The sequence below is a fragment of the Loxodonta africana genome, chromosome 18, assembly GCF_030014295.1.
Source record: "Loxodonta africana isolate mLoxAfr1 chromosome 18, mLoxAfr1.hap2, whole genome shotgun sequence".
In the NCBI taxonomy this organism is placed as follows: domain Eukaryota; kingdom Metazoa; phylum Chordata; class Mammalia; order Proboscidea; family Elephantidae; genus Loxodonta; species Loxodonta africana.
In genome coordinates this window covers 58,878,674-58,898,977 of record NC_087359.1, presented here as the reverse complement: position 1 = coordinate 58,898,977, position 20,304 = coordinate 58,878,674, and the positions used below count along the sequence as shown (strand labels likewise).

General features: G+C 40.4%; 1 protein-coding gene across 2 annotated transcripts in view; it reads right to left on the bottom strand.

Annotated features, from left to right (window-relative positions):
- Positions 1-19,939, bottom strand: part of LGALS9 (galectin 9) — a 43,424-nt gene extending 23,485 nt beyond the window's left edge. Inside the window, exons 1-2 of one of the 2 annotated variants that reach the window (XM_023556176.2) lie at positions 19,595-19,939; positions 9,023-9,127 (exon numbers count right to left, since the gene is read on the bottom strand). In XM_023556176.2, coding sequence (XP_023411944.1) covers positions 9,023-9,061 — 39 coding nt within the window. In that variant the 5' untranslated portion in view covers positions 9,062-9,127; positions 19,595-19,939. The remainder of the gene's footprint in view (positions 1-9,022; positions 9,128-19,594) is intronic. The other variant, XM_023556174.2, reaches the window with a different exon arrangement.
- Positions 19,940-20,304: the final 365 nt, after the last annotated feature.

The following is a 20,304-nucleotide window of genomic DNA, read 5'->3' as shown; positions in this document are numbered from 1 at the left end:
CTCCTTCCTCTCATAACCATCAAAGAATATTTTCTTCTCTGTTTAAACTTTTTCTCAAGGTCTTATAATAGTGGTCTTATACTGTATTTGTCCTTTTGCAACTGACAAATTTCACTCAGCATAATGCCTTCCAGATTCCTCCATGTTATGAAATGTTTCACAGATTCATCACGCTTCTTTATCAATGCATAATATTCCATTGTGTGAATATACCATAATTTATTTATCCGTTTATCCATTGATAGGCACCTTGGTTGTTTCCATCTTTTGCTATTGGAAACAATGCTGCAATGAACATGGATGTGCATATATCTGTTCGTGTAAAGGCTCTTATTTCTCTAGGATATATTCCAAGGGGTGGGATTGCTGGATCGTATGGTAGTTCTATTTCTAGCTTTTAAGGAAGTGCTAAATCGATTTCCAAAGCGGTTGTACCATTTTACATTCCCACCAGCAGTGTATAAGAGTTCCAGTCTCTCCACAGCCTCTGCAATATTTATTGGAGTAAGAAGAAATCTCATTGTAGTTTTGATTTGCATTTCTGTAATGGCTAATGATCATGAGCATTTCCTCATGTATCTGTTAGCTCCCTGAATGTCTTCTTTAGTGAAGTGTCTATTCATATCTTTTGCCCATTTTTTAATTGGGTTGTGTTTCTGTGGTTGAGTTTTTGCAGTATCATGTAGATTTTAGAGATCAGGTGCTGATCAGAAGTGGTGTTTGATTTCTAAGAGCTCCCAGATATCTAGTTTTTCTTCTGCATTGTTAGCAATGTTTTAAATACTGTTCATGCCATGTATTAGGGCTCCTAACCTTGTCTGTATTTTTTTCTTCCGTGATCTTTATCTTTTTAGATTTTATATTTAGGTCTTTGATCCATTTTGAGCTCATTTTCGTGCATGGAGTGATGTATGGATCTTGTTTCATTTTTTGCAAATGGATATCCAGTTATGCCAGCACCATTTGTTAAAAAGACTGTCTTTTCCCCATTTAAGTGTTTTGGGGCCTTTGTCAAATATCAACTGCTCATATGTGAATGGATTTATGTCTGGATTCTCAATTCTGTTCCATTGGTCTATGTATCTGTTGTTGTACCAGTACCAGGCTGTTTTGACTACTGTGGTGGTATAATATGTTCTAAAATCAGGTAGAGTAAGGCCTCCCACTTTGTTCTTCTTTTTCAGTACTGCTTAACTTATCTGGGGCCTCTTTCCATTCCATATGAAGTTGGTGATTTGTTTCCCCATCTCATTAAAGAATATCGTTGGAATTTGGATTGGAATTGCATTAAATCTATAGATCGGTTTTGGTAGAATAGGCATTTTTATAATGTTAAGTCTTCCTATCCATGAGCAATGTATGTTTTTCCACTTATGTAGGTCTCTTTTGTTTTCTTGCAGAAGTGTTTTCTAGTTTTCTTTGTATAAGTCTTTTACATCTCTGGTAAGGTTTATTCCTAAGTATTTTATCTTCTTGCAGGCTACTGTGAATGGTATTGATTTGGTGATTTCCTCTTTGATGTTCCTTTTGTTGGTGTAGAGGAATCCAGCTGATTTTTGTATGTTTATCTTGTATCCTAACACTCTGCTGAACTCTTCTATTAGTTTCAGTAGTTTTCTTGAGGATTCCTTAGGGTTTTCTGTGTATTAAGATCATGTCATCTGCAAATAGAGATAATTTTATCTTTTTCTTGCCAATGTGGATGCCCTTTATTTCTTTATCTAGCCTAATTGCTGTGGCTAGGACCTCCAGCACAATGTTAAATAAGAGCAGTGATAAAGGCCATCCTTGTCTAGTTCCCAATCTCAAGAGGAATGGCTTCAGGCTCTCTCCATTCAGGATGATGTTGGCTTTTGGCTTTGTATAAATGCCCTTTATTATGTTGAGGAATTTTCCTTCTATTCCTATTTTGCTGAGAGTTTTTATCACGAATGGGTGTTGAACTTTGTCAAATGCCTTTTCTGCACCAGTTGATAAAATCATATGATTCTTGTCTTTTGTTTTATTTATGTGGTGGATTACATTAATTGTTTTTCTAATGTTGAACCATCATTGCATACCTGGTATGAATCCGACTTGGTCATGGTGAATTATTTTTTGATATGTTGTTCAATTCTTTTGGCTAGAATTTCGTTGAGGTATTTTGCTTCTAAGTACATGTGGGATATAGGTCTGTAATTTTCTTTTTTAGTGGTGCCTTTACCTGGTTTTGGTGTCAGGGATATGCTCGCTTCATAGAATCAGTTTGGGAGAGTTCATCCTTTTGCATGCTCTGAAATACCTTTAGTAATTGTGGTGTTAACTCTTCTCTGAAAGTTTGGTAGGACTCTGTAGTGAACCTGTCTGGACCAGGGCTTTTATCGTTGGGAGTTTTTTGATTACCTTTTTGACCTCTTCCTTTGTTATGGGTCTATTTAGTTGTTCTACCTCTGTTTGTGTTAGTTTAGGTAGGTAGTGTGTTTCTAGGAATTCTTCCATTTCTTCTAGGTTTTCAAATTTGTTAGAGTATAATTTTTCATAGTAATCTGATATAATTCTTTTAATTTCAGTTGGATCGGTTGTAATATTGCCCATCTCATTTCTTATTCAGCTTATTTGCTTCCTCTCCTGTTTTTCTTTTGTCACTTTGGCCAATGGTTTATCAGTTTTTTTGATTTTTTTCAAAGAACCAGCTTTTGGTCTTGTTAATTCTTTCAATTGTTTTTTCTGTTTTCTATTTCATTTAGTTCTGCTCTAATTTTTATTGTTTTCTTCTGGTGCCTGAAGGTTTATTTTGTTGCTCTCTTTCTATTTGTTCAAGTTGTAGGGATAATTCTTTGATTTTGGCTCTTTCTTCTTTTTCCATGTGTGCATTTCTTTGATTTAAATTGACCTCTGAGCACTGCTTTCGCTGTGTCCCAAAGGTTCTGATAGGAAGTGTTTTCATTCTTTTTGGGTTCTACGAATTTCTTTAGTCCATCCTTAATATCTTTTATAATCCAGCCTTTTTTGAGCAAAGTATTGTTCAGTTTCCAAGTGTTCGATTTCTTTTTCCCTGCTTTTTCTGTTATTGATTTCCACTTTCATGGCCTATGGTCAGAGAAGATGTTTGGTAATATTTCAATGTTTTTGATTCTGCTAGGCTTGCTTTATGACCTAATATGTGGTCTGTTCTAGAGAACGTTCCATGTGCACTAGAAAAGAAAGTATACTTGGTTGCTGTTGGATAGAGTGTTCTGTATATATCTATGAGTTTGAATTGGTTGATTGTGGCATTTAGATCTTCCGTGTCTTTATTGAGCTTTTTTCTGGATGTCCTGTCCTTCACCGAAAGTGGTGTGTTGAAGTCTCCTACTATTATTGTGGAGCTGTCTATCTCACTTTTCAATGCTGGTGGAGTTTGTTTTATGTATCTTGCAGCCCTGTCATTAGGTGTATAAATATTTAATATGGTTATATCTTCCTGGCATATTGTCAATTTAACCATTATATAGTGTCCTTTCTTATCCTTTCGGATGGATTTAACCTTAAAGTCTATTTTGTCAGAAATTAATATTGTCACTCCTGCTCTTTTCTGATTGTTGTTTGCTTGATATATATTTTTCCATCCTTTGAGTTTTAGTTTGTTTGTGTCTCTAAGTCTAAGGTGTGTCTCTTGTGGGCAGCATATAGATGGATCTTGTTTTTGAATCCATTCTGCCACTGTCTGTCTCTTTATTGGTGCATTTAGTCCATTTACATTCAGGGTAATTATGGATAGGTATGAATTTAGTGCTGTCATTTTGATGCCTTTTCTTTGTGTGTTGTTGACAGTTTCTTTTTCCCACTTGATTTTATGTGCAGAGTAGATTATCTTTATATATTGTCCTTTCCTCATAATCGTTGTTGACTTTGTTTCTGCTGAGTCTCTATTTTTTTCTTGTATTTTATTTTGAGGTGTAAGATAGTTTGTCTCCTTTGTGGTTACGTTATTATTTACCCCTATTTTTCTAAATTTAAACACAACTTTTATTTCTTTGTATTGCCTTATCTTCCTCTCCATATGGAAGATCTAAGGCTACATTTTTTAGTCCCTCTTTATTGTTTTAATGTTGTCTTTTTTTTACATAATAACATTGCTGTTACTCTGTTTTGAGTGTTTTTTTTTTATCTTGCTTAGTTTTTTTGATTTCCCTGTCTGGGTTGACTTCTGATTGCTCTTCCCAGTGTTCTAGTCTTGGGTTGATACCTGATGTTATTGATTTTCTAACTAAAGAACTCCCTTTAGTATTTCTTGTAGTTTTGGTTTGGTTTTTATGAATTCCCTAAACTTCTGTTTATCTGGAAATGTCCTAATTTCACCTTCATATTTAAGAGACAGTTTTGCTGGATACATGACTCTTGGCTGGCAATTTTTTTCCTTCAATTTTTTAAATAAGTCATCCCATTGCCTTCTTGCCTGCATGGTTTCTGCCGAGTAGTCTGAGCTTATTCTTATTGGCTCTCGTTTGTAGAAGACTTTTCGTTTATCCCTAGCTGCTCTTAAAACTCTCTTTATCTTTCATTTTGGCAAGTTTAATTATAATATGTCTTGGTGACTTTCTTTTAACATCTACCTTATGTGGTGTTCAATGAGCATCTTGGATAGATATCTTCTCATCTCTTACGATATCAAGGAAGTTTTCTGCCAACAAATCTTTAACAATTCTCTCTGTATTTTCTGGTATCCCTCCCTGTTCTGTTACTCCAATCCCTCGTACGTTATTTCTCTTGATAGAGTCCCACATGACTCTTAAGGTTTCTTCATTTTTTTTAGTTCTTTTATCTGATTTTTCTTCAAATATATTAGTGCCAAGTGATTTATCTTCAAGTTCAGAAATTCTGCCTTCCCAATTCTGATAGAGATCTGACTGTAATTGTTTTAGCTGAGCAATGGAAAGGCAGGTTTTAGAGGTCTGATACCTCTCTGTCTATTAAACAGAGCCCTCACTGATCCACAGCAGGGAATTGAGAGCTGAAGCTTCATCCACACCAACTAGCCACCTGCTAAACGGGTGAGAGGATAGTGACACCTACCAATCTTTAGAGGTGGAAGCATTGGGTGCCTAAGGCACAGCTGCAGAGCCCACCCACCAGATTGCCCTAGAGAATAGAGACACTCCTACCTCACTGGCACGTGGGGGAAGGCTGTCAACATCCTGCCCTCCTCGGAATGTGACCCCCTGCCACTACTAGAATCTGGTGCATACAACCATCACCACTACTCCTCTAAGTTAACGGGTGACAGCGTATACCACACACTAGGTGACCCACTATAAGGACACCTAAGCTGATTCTGTTCAAGAATAGTGAATGGACTCATAGGCTCATACATCTGGTAACAGCTCAAACTAGCTGGTAACAGGACGTAAGTGGTTCAAAGGCTACAACAATCAAGATAGTGGAATCCAGTAGCCCATCTGGGTGTATTGAAACAAAACAAAACAAGAAGATAAGACTCAGTGAGCAAATATAAAATAAATCATTACAATATCTTATAGATGGCTCAGAGACAGCAGTCGATATCAAATCACATGAAGAAGCTGACCAGGATTGCTTCTACACACCCCCATATTAAAGAATCAAAATCTTTCCCAAATGAAGATCCATTCCTGGAATTGCCAGATGTAGAATATAAAAAACTAATATACAGAATGCTTCAATACATCAGGGATGACCTCAGAAATGAAACAAGGCAATCTACCGAAAAAGCCAAGGAACACACTGATAAAGCAGTTGAAGAAATCAGAAAGATTATTCAAGAACATAGTGAAAAATTTAATAAGCTGCAAGAATCCATAGAGAGACAGCATTCAGAAATCCTGAAGATTAACAATAAAATTACAGAATTAGACAACTCAATAGGAAGTCAGGGGAGCAGAATCGAGGAATTGGAGTGCTGAGTGGGGGAGTTGGAGGATAAGGCAATTGACACCAATATAAAAAGAAAAATCAGATAAAAGAATTAAAAAAAAAAAAAATGAAGGAACCCTTAGAATCATGTGGGACTCTATCAAGAAGAAAAACTTGCTTGTGATTGGAGTTCCAGAACAGGGAGGGATAACAGAAAACACAGAGAAAATAGTTGAAGATCTGTTGGCGGAAAACTTCCCTGGCATTGTGAAAGATGAAAGGATATCTATCCAAGATGCTCATCGAACCCCATACAAGATAGATCCCAAAAGAAAATCACCAAGACATATTACCATCAAACTTGCCAAAACCAAAGATAAAGAGAAAAATTTAAAAGCAGCCAGGGAGAAATGAAAAGTCACCTACAAAGGAGAATCAATAAGTTCGGACTACTCGGCAGAAACCATGCAGGCAAGAGGCAATGGGATGACATATATAGAGCACTGAAGGAGAAAAACTGCCAGCCAAGGATCATATATCCAGCAAAACTCTCTCTCAAATATGAAGGTGAAATTAAAACATTTACTGATAAACACAAGCTTAGAGAATTTGCAAAAACCAAACCATAGCTACAAGAAATACTAAAGGAAATTGGTCAGAAAATCAATAATATCAGATACCAACAGAACACAAGGTCACGGAACAGGACATCTGGATATCAACTCAGATAGGGAAAGCACAAAAACAAAACAAAATAAGATTAAGTTTTAAAAAAATGCTCAAAACAGGGAATCATTAATGTCATTATGTGAAAGATTACAATAATCAAAAAAGAGGGACTAAATACAGAAGGCATAGATCTTCCATATGGTGAGGAAACCAAGGCGATATAGGATGATACAACTTAGGTTTTTACTTAGAAAAATAGCAGTAAATAATAAGATAACCACAAAGAGGTCTAACAGTTCCAGAAATTCTTCCTTCCACTTGCTCAGTTCTGCTTCTTTGACTTTCTACTGAGTTGTCTACTTCTGTAATTTTATTGTTAATCTTCTGAATTTCCGATTGCTCTCTGTCTATGGATTTTTCCAGCTTATTAAAATTTTCATTATGTTTCTGAATAATCTTTTTAATTTCTTCAATTCCTTTATTTGTGTGTTCCTTGGCTTGTTCTGTGTATTGCCTCATTTCCTTCCTGATGTCTTGAAGGGTTCTATTAATCTTCTGTATTCTGCCTCTGGTAATTCCAGAAATACACTTTCATCTAGAAGATCTGTTGATTCTTTGTTTTGAGAGCTTTTTAAGGCAATCATGGTCAGTTTCTTTATGTGACTTGATATTGAGTGTTGTCTCTGAGCCATCTATAATTTATCATATTAGTTTATTTTATGTTTGTTTACTGTGTCATAGCTTCTTGCTTTGTTTTGTTTTGATAAGCCCAAATGGGTTGCTTAAGTGAGCTAGCTTGATTATTTACACCTTTGGAGCTCTGACATCCTGTCCCCAGATGACTAGAGCTGTTACCAGGTATATCAGTCTAGGAGTCCATTCACTTTTCTTGTATGAATTCAGCTTAGGTGTCCAGGTAGCTGATCATCAAGTGTGTGGTACAGACTCTGTTCTACAGTCTTAGAGGGGCAGGTATGATTGGTGTAGGTACCAGTATCTGGTTGCAGCAGGGGATCACACTCTGAACAAGGAAGGGGGCTGAGAATCATCCCCCACATGTCTCTGAGGAAAGTGTGTCCCTGATCCCTAGAACATAGAGGTGGGTGGGTTCTGAACACGGATCATGAGTACCCGCTTTTGGTCATAAGGGCTGGGAGGTACCAGTTATCCTTGGACCCCTGTCTTGGGTGGCTGGGTGACCTGAGTGGAGCTACCAGTTCTTAGGCCCCTGATGTGGGTAGGTGAGGACCCTGTTTAAAAAGCAAAGCAATATCAAACATCAAAGACCCACCTCTCCACTGCACAGCTGAAACAGTTAGAGTCTGCCAACAAGGGCCTATCTTCTTGAAATAGGCCCACACAGGTCCATGCAGAGGGGAAACGTACTCAAAGCCCATGGACCGTTTATGCCTGGGCAGGAGCCGCTTCTGGTCCTGAGATCCTCCGTTTAGTGGAGCTGGCAAATTATCTTTACCCTTAATTGCAATTTTTTTTCCTTTTCCAAGGCCGGGAGGATGGCTCTAGGCGCTGAGCAGGGCCTATCTCAGGCCCAGGGAAATCAACAGCTACTGAAGCCGGCTTGGGAGCAAGGGGTGCGGTAAAATATACTCAAGTACTTAGCTTTTGCCGAGATCACCGTTCTTCTCTGGTTCCGGAGGTGTGATTAGGCTGTGTGGCTGGCAGCTTCTTCCTGAGGAAACTGCGACCGAAAGCACTAGCTCCCGCCTCTCCAGGAATGGTGCCTGAGGGCTCCCAGCGATTCAGGTCCAGTAACTCCTCTCTGCTTCTGAGCCATCTCTTCCTCCCCTGCCCTTCAGTTCGTTTTCTAAGCTTTGGTGCTCAGGGCTGTTAGCTTGTCATAAATATACTCGTTTCCCTTGGTTTTTTGGGTCTTTGTTGTAAAGAGGGCTCACTGGAAGCATCTGTCTATTCCACCATCTTGGCTCTACCTCTCACTTTTTAACATTTTAAAGAGATCTCTTGCAGTCTACTTGCCCAGTGAAATGCATCTTTTAATTTTAATTTCTTGACTGCTGCTTCCATGCGTATTGATTGTGGACCCAAGTAAAATGAAATCCTTGAAAACTTCAATCTTTTTTCCATTTCAAAGTAAGCGCTAGGTTGTTATTGCTTCTGGAAGCCCTGCTTCCTTTCCCTTTCATAGAACCCATCACCCTTTTGGTTACTATGAATGCCCACCTTCCCCTAGCACCTAGGAAATGACAGGCACCCAGAGGGAGTTGAGTAAACTTTTGTCAGACCAGCGCACGAATCATGATGATTATCATTCCTTAGGTCCTAAAAGGCACTGGGGAGACTATCGTGGAACAGAAGTTGCATCAGAATTGCCCCATCTGGCATTTCTACCCTTCTTGTGCTCCCTTTGGGATGTGCCACTCCCCACCCACTACCTCCTGCCACCCAAGAGTTGCTTCCCGGAAGACTCAGTGCTCCTTCCTCTGATTGTGGCAGCACCACCTCATGCTGCAGCCCCAGGACTTACCGGGTTCAGGTAAGGAGGCTGGACATCACTGAAAGGCATCTTTCCACACCTCTGGAGCTACTGCTGTTTTTCACCTGCCAGGCAGTCCTCTGCTCAGTGGAAGGGCTTCACAAAGAAATAGAAACCAAAGCAATTTAGCAGATATTCAAGGGGTAGGAGCCAGGTGCAAGAGGAAGTGAGTCTCAGAGAGATAGAAAGGTAGAATGCTGGGAAATGATGACTTAGGGTAGAAGGATGAGGATGAGACTTGGGGAGAGGGAAGTGGTCACTCCCAACACCAGTAATCTTTTCTTCCCCACAGTGACATTGCCTCCAAAAAACTTAATCATATTTGGTTCACATAGGTTCAAAAGTGTCTGATCACATCAGCAATATGGAAGTTTCCAGAAGACACTAACTTATGCTATGTGACTGTGCCCCTGAGCATACTAGTTTACAGTGTCCAGAAATAATGGGGCTGCTTGAAAGGGCCTGTATGGCCAGGCATTGCCCCTGTACTCACTCCCAGAATCACCACTACCACCCAGAGGGTGTGAAGATGGGTTGTACCCATTTTACACATAGAGAAACTAAGTATCAAAAAGCCTAGTGGACATGCCCAATGTCACACAGCTTCAGCCATACAGGTTAACATGCTTGGCTGCTAACTGAAAGGTTGGAGGTTAAAGTCCACCCAGGGGGACCTTGGAAGAAAGGCTTGGAGATCTGCTTCCAAAAAATCAGCCATTGAAAACCCTATGGAGCACATTCTACTCTGACACACGGGATCAACTCGACACTGTGGATCAACTAGACAGTAACTGGTAGTGGTGAGCCATATGATGATTTTCAGTTTCCCCCCAAAATATATCTCCCTTTTCAAATTTTATTCCTCATGTAAAAAAAATAATCATGTAGGGAGAAATGTTTTGCAAATAGGAAAATGCCATAATGGAGATTTTCAACCTGGAGCACGGTGGCGCCTTATTTAGGAACTAATACTGGAGCCATTATTCCCTGCCCTAAAATGTGACCCATCTGGAGCTTGACTCACAAGAACACATCAACTGGGCTCTGAGGTATAAAGAAAATAGCTAGGATAATCTCGGAAAACATCTTTTAGGGAAACTTTCCCATAAACAAATCATAAAACACAGCACAAGTGACCCACATACTTCACATTCGTATCTTCTTTTAATTACTATTTAGTGAATAGTAAGATTTGTTGGACCAGTGAGGACCCTCCTGACTGTCGTTACTGAAACCTGTACCAATGATTGTTAAGAAAGACAATTCAGAACGCAGGATCACCGTTTCTAGCCAATTTGTGAAAAGGTGAAGCTTTCGGTGGTTTTGCCCATTTATAATGTTAATATACACTGATGACTCTGTAACACTCCTTGCACTTGGGCACACATGGCTCTAGCAGCATGCTTGTCCATTTTCCCCCTTTTGTCTATTCTGTAATTTCCTTGGACTCTGGCAGACAGGGCTCTGGCAGCGTGCCTGTCCAGTTTTCCACTTTTGCCTTTTGAATATATGCTGAATAAAACTTTCTTTTGCTTTACTAAGCTATGATGTCTTTATCCTACACCAGTTAATGGCTTAATCATCAAGGATTCCAGTTGACCTCGAGGAGACCTGGACTGTGGAACAGAAGCCAGCAAAGAGGTCCTATCTTCTGGACCCATACATTCACATTCCATGTTCCTCGAAAGCTCTCGGAAAATGACCCTTTGCTTTTCTTTTTTGTTCTCTTTGTCATGTCTTAAGTTTTGTTCAGGATATTTTTTTGAAAAACCAGTTGTTTGATTAAGGAGAATCTTTCTTACATTTTCGCTTGATCACTTGGTTAAGAGTGACATTTAGTTGACTCTTTTGGTGAACTTCAATTTAGGTCCAAATTTGGGCATTTGAAACATTAAAGAGGTAATTCTATTTTCAAAGAGCCCTGAGCCACTATGAGCTGCAAAAATTCAGGCATGAGTGAACCAGTAAAAACCGTTAAGCTGGTTGCCAGCACTCATCACAAGAGTTATAAGACTCCCATGACGGAATAAGGTGGTCTTGAGACAGGCTAGAGCACTAGGCTGCCTGCCACCCGCAAGCAAACCCCAGCAACGGAGGTACACATTGGTCTAAGCAAAACACTGTCCAAACCCTGTGGCATGCTTCTTTTGTGACTCAGAGAAAACCTCAGGAATAGTGCTCGGTTTTACCAAATTCACAGGGGAAGGTGGCAGCTCCTGACCTGTTTTGGCAAATTTGCAAGGGGATGGATAGCTCCCGACCTGTTTTATGAAATTTGCAGGGAGGAGTGGTAGCTCCATGTCTATTTTTTGATATCGTTTCACAGTAAAGAATCACAATGTTAAAATTAAAATCGTCAGTAGCTGCTTTAAAGTGCTTTTTAGATCAGAGGACCTAGTATAGTTAAGGTCTAAAATAAGAGACTAGCTCTTTTGCCAGCAGAATGAGTTAAGTTCAAAAAGAAAGAACCAAAAGCTTAAACCTTAGAGCTTAACATCATTGATGAATGTACCAAGGCACTGGTTTGGGGTTCCTGTTTAAAAACGCTACAAACCGAGTACACTAGAAGTCATTTGAATTTTCAGTGACCACTTTGGGGAAATGGGCTTTCATTTGAGTTGTATTTTCCTCTTTGGGGAACTTTTACTTGATGCTCAGTTTTTGTCAAAAAGTCTAATATTCCTCCATCTGAAGCTCTGACAATAAATTTTATCTAGAACCGGTGTTTTGCATTGAATTAAAGCCATTTTACCAGAAATTGCTATATACACTCTAAGAAACTAGGATCCCCATATTCTTGCGTTCTGTAGTATTGTCTGGTGAATTTATGTGGTCTTCTATCTCCTTTTGCTCTGAGAGCTTACTTCTGGTCTAGTCATTGTGTCTAAGTTTCTGTCTTATATCAGGTTGGAGGCTATGGCTGACATTTGTTGGTTTTGTAAGTCTGTCTTAGAACATCAGTTCTTTCCTCATCCAAAGAAAAAACTGCTGTCATGTATTTGTCTTATGATTAGCAGCTACATTGAAAAACTTTAAGTCAATCTTAAAAGCAAAACCTTTCTAAGTAACTTAAGGCAGATAATACATGCAACGTGTTTTACTTAAGAAAAAGGGATAATTTTTGTCTTAAAGTAAAACTAGCAGCTCCAGGGTATGAAAAAAGAGTCATAAGACAAGCCTGGAAAAAAATTGCTAAAAACCCATTGCTGTCAAGTCAATTCCAACTCATAGCAACCGTGTAGGACAGTAGAACTGCCCCATAGGGTTTTCAAGGATCACCTGGTGGATTTGAACTACCAACCTTTTGGTTAGCAGCTAAACTCTTAACCACTGCACCGCCAGGGTAACTTAAGCTAGATATTATATGAAATGCATTTTATTTAAGAAAAAGGGATAATTTTTGTCTTAAACTAAAACTAGCACTTCCAGGGTATGAAAGAGGAGGCATAGGACAAGCCTAGAAAAAAATTGCTAAAGACCTTAAGCAAAACTGCTTACCGACAGAACAGTAAAAGAGAAAGAAATTAGTTATCTTTTGCCCTTCAAAATGCCTAGGTCAACTTTAATATATATAAATGAATTGGTATGACCTAATCTTGTCTTGTACCATGAGTCAAAAAATAGAGAGGGCAGGGCAGGATCAGGCCTCCGCAGACCCCAGTATCTGAGGTCACATAGCTCCAGGGAAGCTTTTGAAAGACCCTTTCCAACTAGGTGGAGACCCTTTTAAGACAAAAAGAAAATAAGAAAAAATTGCCGCTTTCCTATACCATTGTCAGAAATTGGGGGATCCCAATCATAAAAGAACTGTGAATAAGTTCTCTCTATTGTATGGGAACTTTAAGAAGCCAGAAAGAAGATAGGAATCACAACAAGATATACCTGAAATCACCTGGGAGAATGTTTCTAAAATGTTTCTAACCCTAGCCAGGTTATATTCATGTCAACGAACTAGTCAATTGAGCAGAGAATTTGTGATTTCCAAAGCCAGTTGATAAAAAATCTTTAAGGGCAAAATTAGATTGGGAAAAATACGGAAAATAGTAAAAATTGAATGAAAACTTAAAATATTTAAACAAACTTTATTTCAACTGTAGTTATGTTTTATGGTATACAGACTTAAAATAATTTCCAAGGCCTTTTAGGAAACCTCCAAAACCCCGTTGTCGCTGAGTCGATTCTGACTCAAAGCGACCCTATAGGACATTATAAAACTGTCCTATAGGACATTATAAAACTGTCCGATAGTTTTCAAGGAGCACCTGGTGGATTCAAACTGCTGACCTCTTGGTTAGCAGCCGTAGCACTTAACCACTACGCCACCAGGATTTCCTTAGGAAGCTCACTGATGTTAAATTGAGTTAACAGATACTAATCATAATTTAAGTTTACATATCTTGCTTTTTATGCCACAAGAGAAAAATATATATATACATTTAAGTCTGCTAATGAGTGTGTTCATTTTTGCCATTTAAAGGGATGCACTATAATAGGTATGCAACAAAGACAATGTTTAAGAGGCTTATTTAAAAAAATAATTATTTGATATGGTCAAAAGTTTTATCTATCTGACTAAAGTTTCGTGGTTTAATTTGTGAACTTTTTAGGAGCTTTTGATGTTAAATAGCATACATAACTAAGAATTGGGTTTCTCGCTGTTAAGGTAACAAAATTTTCTTCAATTACTGAATCGAAGGGTTAATTTAATGTTTGTGTAATCTGCCTTGAAGGCAAAGTGTGGGTCTCTCATTAGAATCAGATTCCTGAGTCGAAAACCAAGCCGCATGGTTTGAGAAAGAAAAAAAAAAGCTAAGGTTTTTACCTTTAAGATCTTTGGCTAAATAACTTAAGTATTGTTTCTCAGTGTCCTGTAATAAACTCCTGACAACTTGGAAACTTCATGGAAAGCCATGAAAATTTGTATTAAGGAAAAGTGTTAAAAAGTTTTATTTAATCTGTTATAAATTACATGGAAGCTGTTGTCAAAATCAAGAAAAATGCCTGATTCTCTTTGGGTTAAAATTTATCTGTTAGTATTTCTTGTTACGTTTTTATCTAATATTAGACAGCAAATGCATAATATTATGTCATAATTTTATTTTATTTTTTTTAAAATGCTAACTCGGCTGCAACTTTATTTTTTTTGAATCTAGCATCATCAAAGGCAATACTTTGACTAGGGAATTCACATTGTTTATCTATGAAGTTTTTTTTATTACTATTCAGGTATTTTTAGAGACTTGATAATCTTGGTATGTTGGTATATCCTGACCATACGGTAGTATGTCTCAATATTATTATGTAACGTATTATATCTGAAGCTCTTTGAAAATAAGGCTAATGATTATATTTAGAAATACTTTTGTCTAAAGTTTAACTGATTTTATTTGGTCTTTACATTATGCTTATAATGAATTTCTATCAGGTCTTTCACTATTAAGAGTATTATTTTTATAAATTAATCATGGTGTGACTGACAGGGTTAAACTGTTCGTTTCCCCTTCTCCCATTACCCTCTCCCCCTCCACCTGTGACTTCATGCTAAGACATTTCTGTGTAACAACACAAAGTTGTCTTACTGCTTCACTGCTCAAGGCCCCTTCCCTACTCACCAACCGACCCCTCCCCCACTCCTTTCAGACATGAGCAATAAGCCACAAAGCTGGCCTTAGATAAACTTCATGTGTCATACCCACCAGCCGTCATATTGCACCCCCATACATGTTAGTTAGTTCCTGAAATTGTCTGCCTATTCCCAGAAACTTCATGAATTATGTAAAATTTCCCTATCCCAAACCCTATAACTGTCCTAAAACCCCCAACCATGGAGAGCTTGATTTGAGACTTAGTCTCTGAGCTCCGTGCTTGACTGGCATGCAATAAAGTGCACTTTCTCTTTCTCAAAGGTCTTGTCGAGGAGTCACATCAGGCAGGACCCATTCCCATCAAGTTACAAATTCTGGCGACCAGGTGGGACCTTTATTCTGCTTCTAACTTAGGCTGCCTGGCTCCTGGGGCACAGCAGCCTCCCCTCAGTGCACACTGGCTAAGTTCTACAGGAGGGCATGGCAGAACCAACCTTCACAGTCAGAGCTGTCCCCGGACACATGGTGGCTCCTTTTGAGATTGAGAAACAGACTCTGGGTAAGGTTTCTAATTTGTTGAATACTGTGTGATTGGTGTCACATGTACCTAAGGGCTTCTCAGGGGCTTAGTGACTTAGGAGACAGGGGCAAGCCCAAGAGGACTGCTCTTTCTGTCAGAATCTGGGTGGTTGAGGGTCATGACAGTGCAAGCCCAAGAGAACTGCCCTTTCTGTCAGAATCTGGGTGGTTGAGGGTTATCCTATTCTGGTCATAAGAAACCCCTCTTCACCTTGATCGTTGTGGTTCTAGTACTTCTGTTTTTAGCCTAGGTCCTGGTTTTTCTGGTTTCTGGTTTTGGCCTGGGCTCAGGTATGGGGACACATAAGATATACCAAAGGGCAGCCCCCTAGGATGCATCCTAAGTAATTGGGATTTTTTGTTTGTTTATGATCCTATGAAAAAAAGGTAGGATGAAGTTTTTCTGCAACGTTGCGTGGCCACAATATCAATTGGCTGATGGGGAATGTTAGCCTCAAAATTGCTCCCTAAATTGTAATACTATTCTCCAGTTAGATTCGTTTTGCACTCCGGAAAATAACTGAGATGTGAAAATGTATGTTGATGCTTTTATGTCCTTATATAACAACAAAAACATTGAAATGCAATGTAAAACTATGGTTTAAACTGAGGTAAAGAGGCAAAGGGTCTTTGATTCCCCAGGGGAAGATGATTTTTCCCCTCTTCCTTCGGTCAGCCCCACCCTTGTTATTTGCCAGTCAGCCTGGGGCGGGTGAGCCCACCTCTGAAATGGCTTCTCTGCCGCAAACGTGAAGTGGTACAACTTTCGGATAGGGGCCTTCCCTACCTGAAACAAGGCAACAGGCAACAGGGCTTCCACTAAGACAGGTTCCTGCTGGGCAGGAGGAAAACAGAACTCCAAGATTAGTCCCACCCATTCTCTACATCTGATTTGTTCAATTGGAGAAAACAATTCCCTCTCTTATGGAGAGGACCCGAAACATACGGCAGATCATTTTACTTCCATCTTTGCCACTCATATCCCTGCCTGGGCTGACTGTCAGGTACTCTCGGATATTCCTTTGAGCCTGGAGGAGCGGAGATCAGTCTCAGGAAAAGCCAGGGAAGAAGCAGAGCCCCTCCATCAGCCCAACAACCCTATTCAGCAAGCTCCCGATCTAGCAATACCTTCTTCTAAGCCTAGCTCAGACCCTAATAATCCTCTGGGAAATGGCAGGCTGAACCATTTTCGAACTTGTCTTATGTCTTATTACAGGGTTAAAATGAATCGCTCCAAAAGAAATTTAAATAAGGCTTAAGAGGTCCGTCAAGAACCAACTGAGGATCCATCTACCTTCCTTGAAAGAGTTTTTGCTGCATTCCAGCAAAGTACAGATGTGGTTTGCCCATAAAGCCCAGAGAAAGCAAAAACGATAAACATGGTATTTATTGGTCAAAGTGCACCAGACACTAGAAAAAAGTTACAAAAAGCCGAGGAGAGTCTAGGAATGAGCTAGCATGATTGGTTAAAATAGCTTGTAAAGTGTACACCAACAGAGACCAGGTCCAAACTGCAAGCAGCTTTCCTCTTGGTCACTCTGGATTGGCGGCCTTTTGAACCAGGCCAACATAACCATCCGAAGGGACATCTGCCTCAGGCACTGTCAAGAAGCCTCCCTGCACTAGGTCGGAATCAGTGTTCTTATTGTAAACAGGAGGGGCCCTGGTAGAAGGAATGGCAGAACCAGAAACCCAGCAGAAGCCCAGCTGCCCCTGAGATGCTTCAATCTGCCCAGCCTGAAGGTTCAGACTGACGAGCACTGGGGTCATCCACCCACCTCCAAGCTTCATCCACCGAGTCCCTGGTTACATTACAGGTGGGAAATAACCATGTAGATTTTCTTGTTGATACAGAAACAACCTATTTTGAATCACCTAAAAGGATCACTTTCTCCTCAAGCTATGCAAGTAATCAGGGTAAAAAAAAAAGACGTCTGTAAGGGTGCTCCTCAGCCAGTGTAAACCCACTTTCAACACTCCAGTGCTCCTGATAAAAAAGCCAGAAACAGGAGAATATCGGTTTGTACAGTCAGTCCGGTAACTGAAGACCTGCGCCCTATAGTTCCAAACCCTCATGCCCTCCTAACCTCCCTGTCTCCAGACTATGCCTGGTTTACTGTCCTAGACCTGAAAGATACCTTCGTCTGCATTCCTTTAGGCCCTGTATCTCAGGAAATCTTTGCCTTTGAATGAGAGGAACCCTATTGTGGGGCGAGAGGGTTGGGGGGTGGGGGGATAATATTGCTGGACTGTTTTCCCTCAGGCATTCAAAAATAGTCCCACTTGTATTGGAACAGCCCTGGCAAAAGATCTCGAGGGTCTCCTTCTTCAATATGTAGGTGACCTCCTTGTCGCTAGTCCTACCAAAGAGGACTCAGCTAAAAACACAACTCTAACTTTGAACTTTCTAGCCCAGGCCAGTTATTGGAGTGTCTGCTGCCAAGGCTCAAATCTCACAATAAAAGGTAACTCACCTAGGTTTCCAGATTTCTCTAGGTCGAGGGGCCCTGCTGACAGAGCCCATTCAGGAGATCCTCCACATCTCCACCCCAACCATCCAGAGGCAACATGGAGGCTTTCTAGGTATGGCTGGTTTTTGCAGGATTTAGGTCCCAAAGTTTAGGTTAATAACAAAGCCTCTCTGTGAAGCCACTGGAGGAAAGGACTCTGACAGACAAGGACAGACAAAGGTCAGTAAGTCTTCTTGAAAATCAAGGAAAAGCTAGCTTTTGCCCTGGCACTTGGACTTCCAGACCTCAGAAAGGCCATCAAACTGCAGGTACATGAAATGAAGGGAGTCGCAACAGAGGTTTAACTCAACAACTGGGTCCTTGAAAAAGACCAGCAGAATATTTTTCTAAACTTCTAGATCCAGTCCCTCAGGGATGAGTGGAAAGTATACCTTAGGTCAGCCTGTGACTGTGTTTGTGACTCATACAGTTCTCACCATACTGGAACAGAAAAGCAGGCTCTGGCCCACAGCAGGCTGACTGGCCCACTACCAAGCCCAGCCCCTGGATAATCCAGAGGTCACGCTCAAGGTAACTTCTACCCTGAACCCAGCCAGCCAGTTACCAACAAACCCTGCAGGTGAGCCAGCGGATGACTGTCTCCAAACTGCTGAAGAAGTCTATCGCAGTTGGCCGGACTTGTCTGACCAGCCCATTTCAAACCCAGACTTAACCCTCTACAGCTTCCAAAAACAGCTCAAATTACATTATTGGAGATCTCAAACAAATAGCTGAAAGGAGAACAAAAATGGATTTTCATAAATGACCCTCGTAAAACAGAAAACATCAAAAGCTACAAAATGGCTCCTTCATTCTCAAGTTCAGCCTGCCTGCAATGATCGGAAATGACAACGGATCTCATTTCACCTTGCAAATTACACAAAAAGTCTCTAAACTTCTAAGAATTACCTGGAACTTGCACTCAGCCTGGAAACCACAGCCAAGCAGAAAAGTTGGAAAGATAAATCAAGGAAAAAAACCAAATTGCCAAAATCTGTCAAGAAACAAAAATAACCTGGCCCTGAGCTTTGTCCTTAGGCCTTTTGTGAGTACAGGTCACTTCCAGAAGTGGGCTCAAATTGAGTGCTTTTTAAAATCATGTATGGAAAACAATTTCTTAAAAATTACTTGCCTTCAAGCCAATACTCAGGTTTCTGTCACCAGGGAACTCGCTCTCTGAAAATATTTGTCTGGTGTCCTATCTTCTATTCACAGACCTGCTCTGAGCCCTCTGAAACATCTTGCTGATGCCCAGCTTCACCCATTCCAGCCTAGTAACCAAGTTCTGCTGAAAACCTGGAAAGTGGAGCCCCTTGAGCCCCGATGGACTGGACTGGACTGTATGCTGTTCTTTTAGCCAACCACTCTGCAGATAAACTGGAAAACATCAAAGCTTGGGTGCCTCACACTGGCCTCAAACATGCACTGTCCCTGGAAGCTCCTCTCCAACAAGAACAACCCCAACGAAACAACTGAACCTGCAAGCCTGTGCAGGACTTCAAATACCTGTTTAAAAAGGAAACCAAAGCTACTGCCTAACCTGTGCCCCTCCAACTGGGATACCTTCCATCAGAATTCGGCTCTTAATGTTTACATGGCCTTTAGTGTCTTGGCAATCATTGTGTTCTTCCTCCTTTTTTTACAGCAGCTAAAAACTCCATCTTACTGGTGGTCACAGATAACTTCTCTGGTTCCCAGTTTCCACTGGCTCTGGCTCCTTGTCACTCCGCCGATAATTCTTTTAAGAATCTGTGTTTGCCTTGCCTCTTATACTGTCTTACTAGGTTCATTCAAAATTGCCTAACAGCCGTGAACATCATGCTCCTTCAGGCGTCCCATCCAGTTCCCCTTAACTCAACAAACCTCAGAGCTTAAACTCACAAGCTTACCGGTCAGCAGGCTCAAAAGTCCTGGAGGCCTGGGCCACCACCTACATCAAGATCTATCTTCAAGACTGAAGACCCTGAAAACCAGAGGAGGGAATGTAACTGACAGGGTTAAACTCTTCCTCCTCCTGGAATTAACTGATAGGGTTAAACTGTTCTCCCTCCTCCCATCATCCCCCTGCCTGTGAGTTCCTGATAAGACATTTCTGTGTGATAACAGAAAGCTGTCTTATTGCTTCTCTGCTCAAGGCCACTTAACTACTCACCAACTGCTCTGCCTCCATTCGAACATGAGCAATAAGCCCCAAAGCTGGCCTTAGGTAAACTTCATGTGTCATACACTGCAGCCACCATATTGCATCCCCACTGTACCCCATACATGTTAATTAGTTCCTGAAATCGCTGGCTTGTTCCCAGAAACTTCATGAATTATATGTAGTTGCATATATATGTAAGTTCCCTATTCTGAACGCTGTAACTGTCCTAATATCCCCAAACTTGGAGAGCTTGATATGAGACTTAATCACCGAGCTCCTTGCTTGACTGGCTTGCAGAAAAGTCCACTTTCTCTTTCTCAAAGTCCTGGCGTCTCTCAATTGACTCCAGGGTTGCTGCAGGCAGGACCCATTCTCGTTGGGTTATAATGGCCATATTAAGTTTTGTCATCTGCAGATAAGTTTTTACTTTGCTGATTTGGTGAAACGTTTGACCAC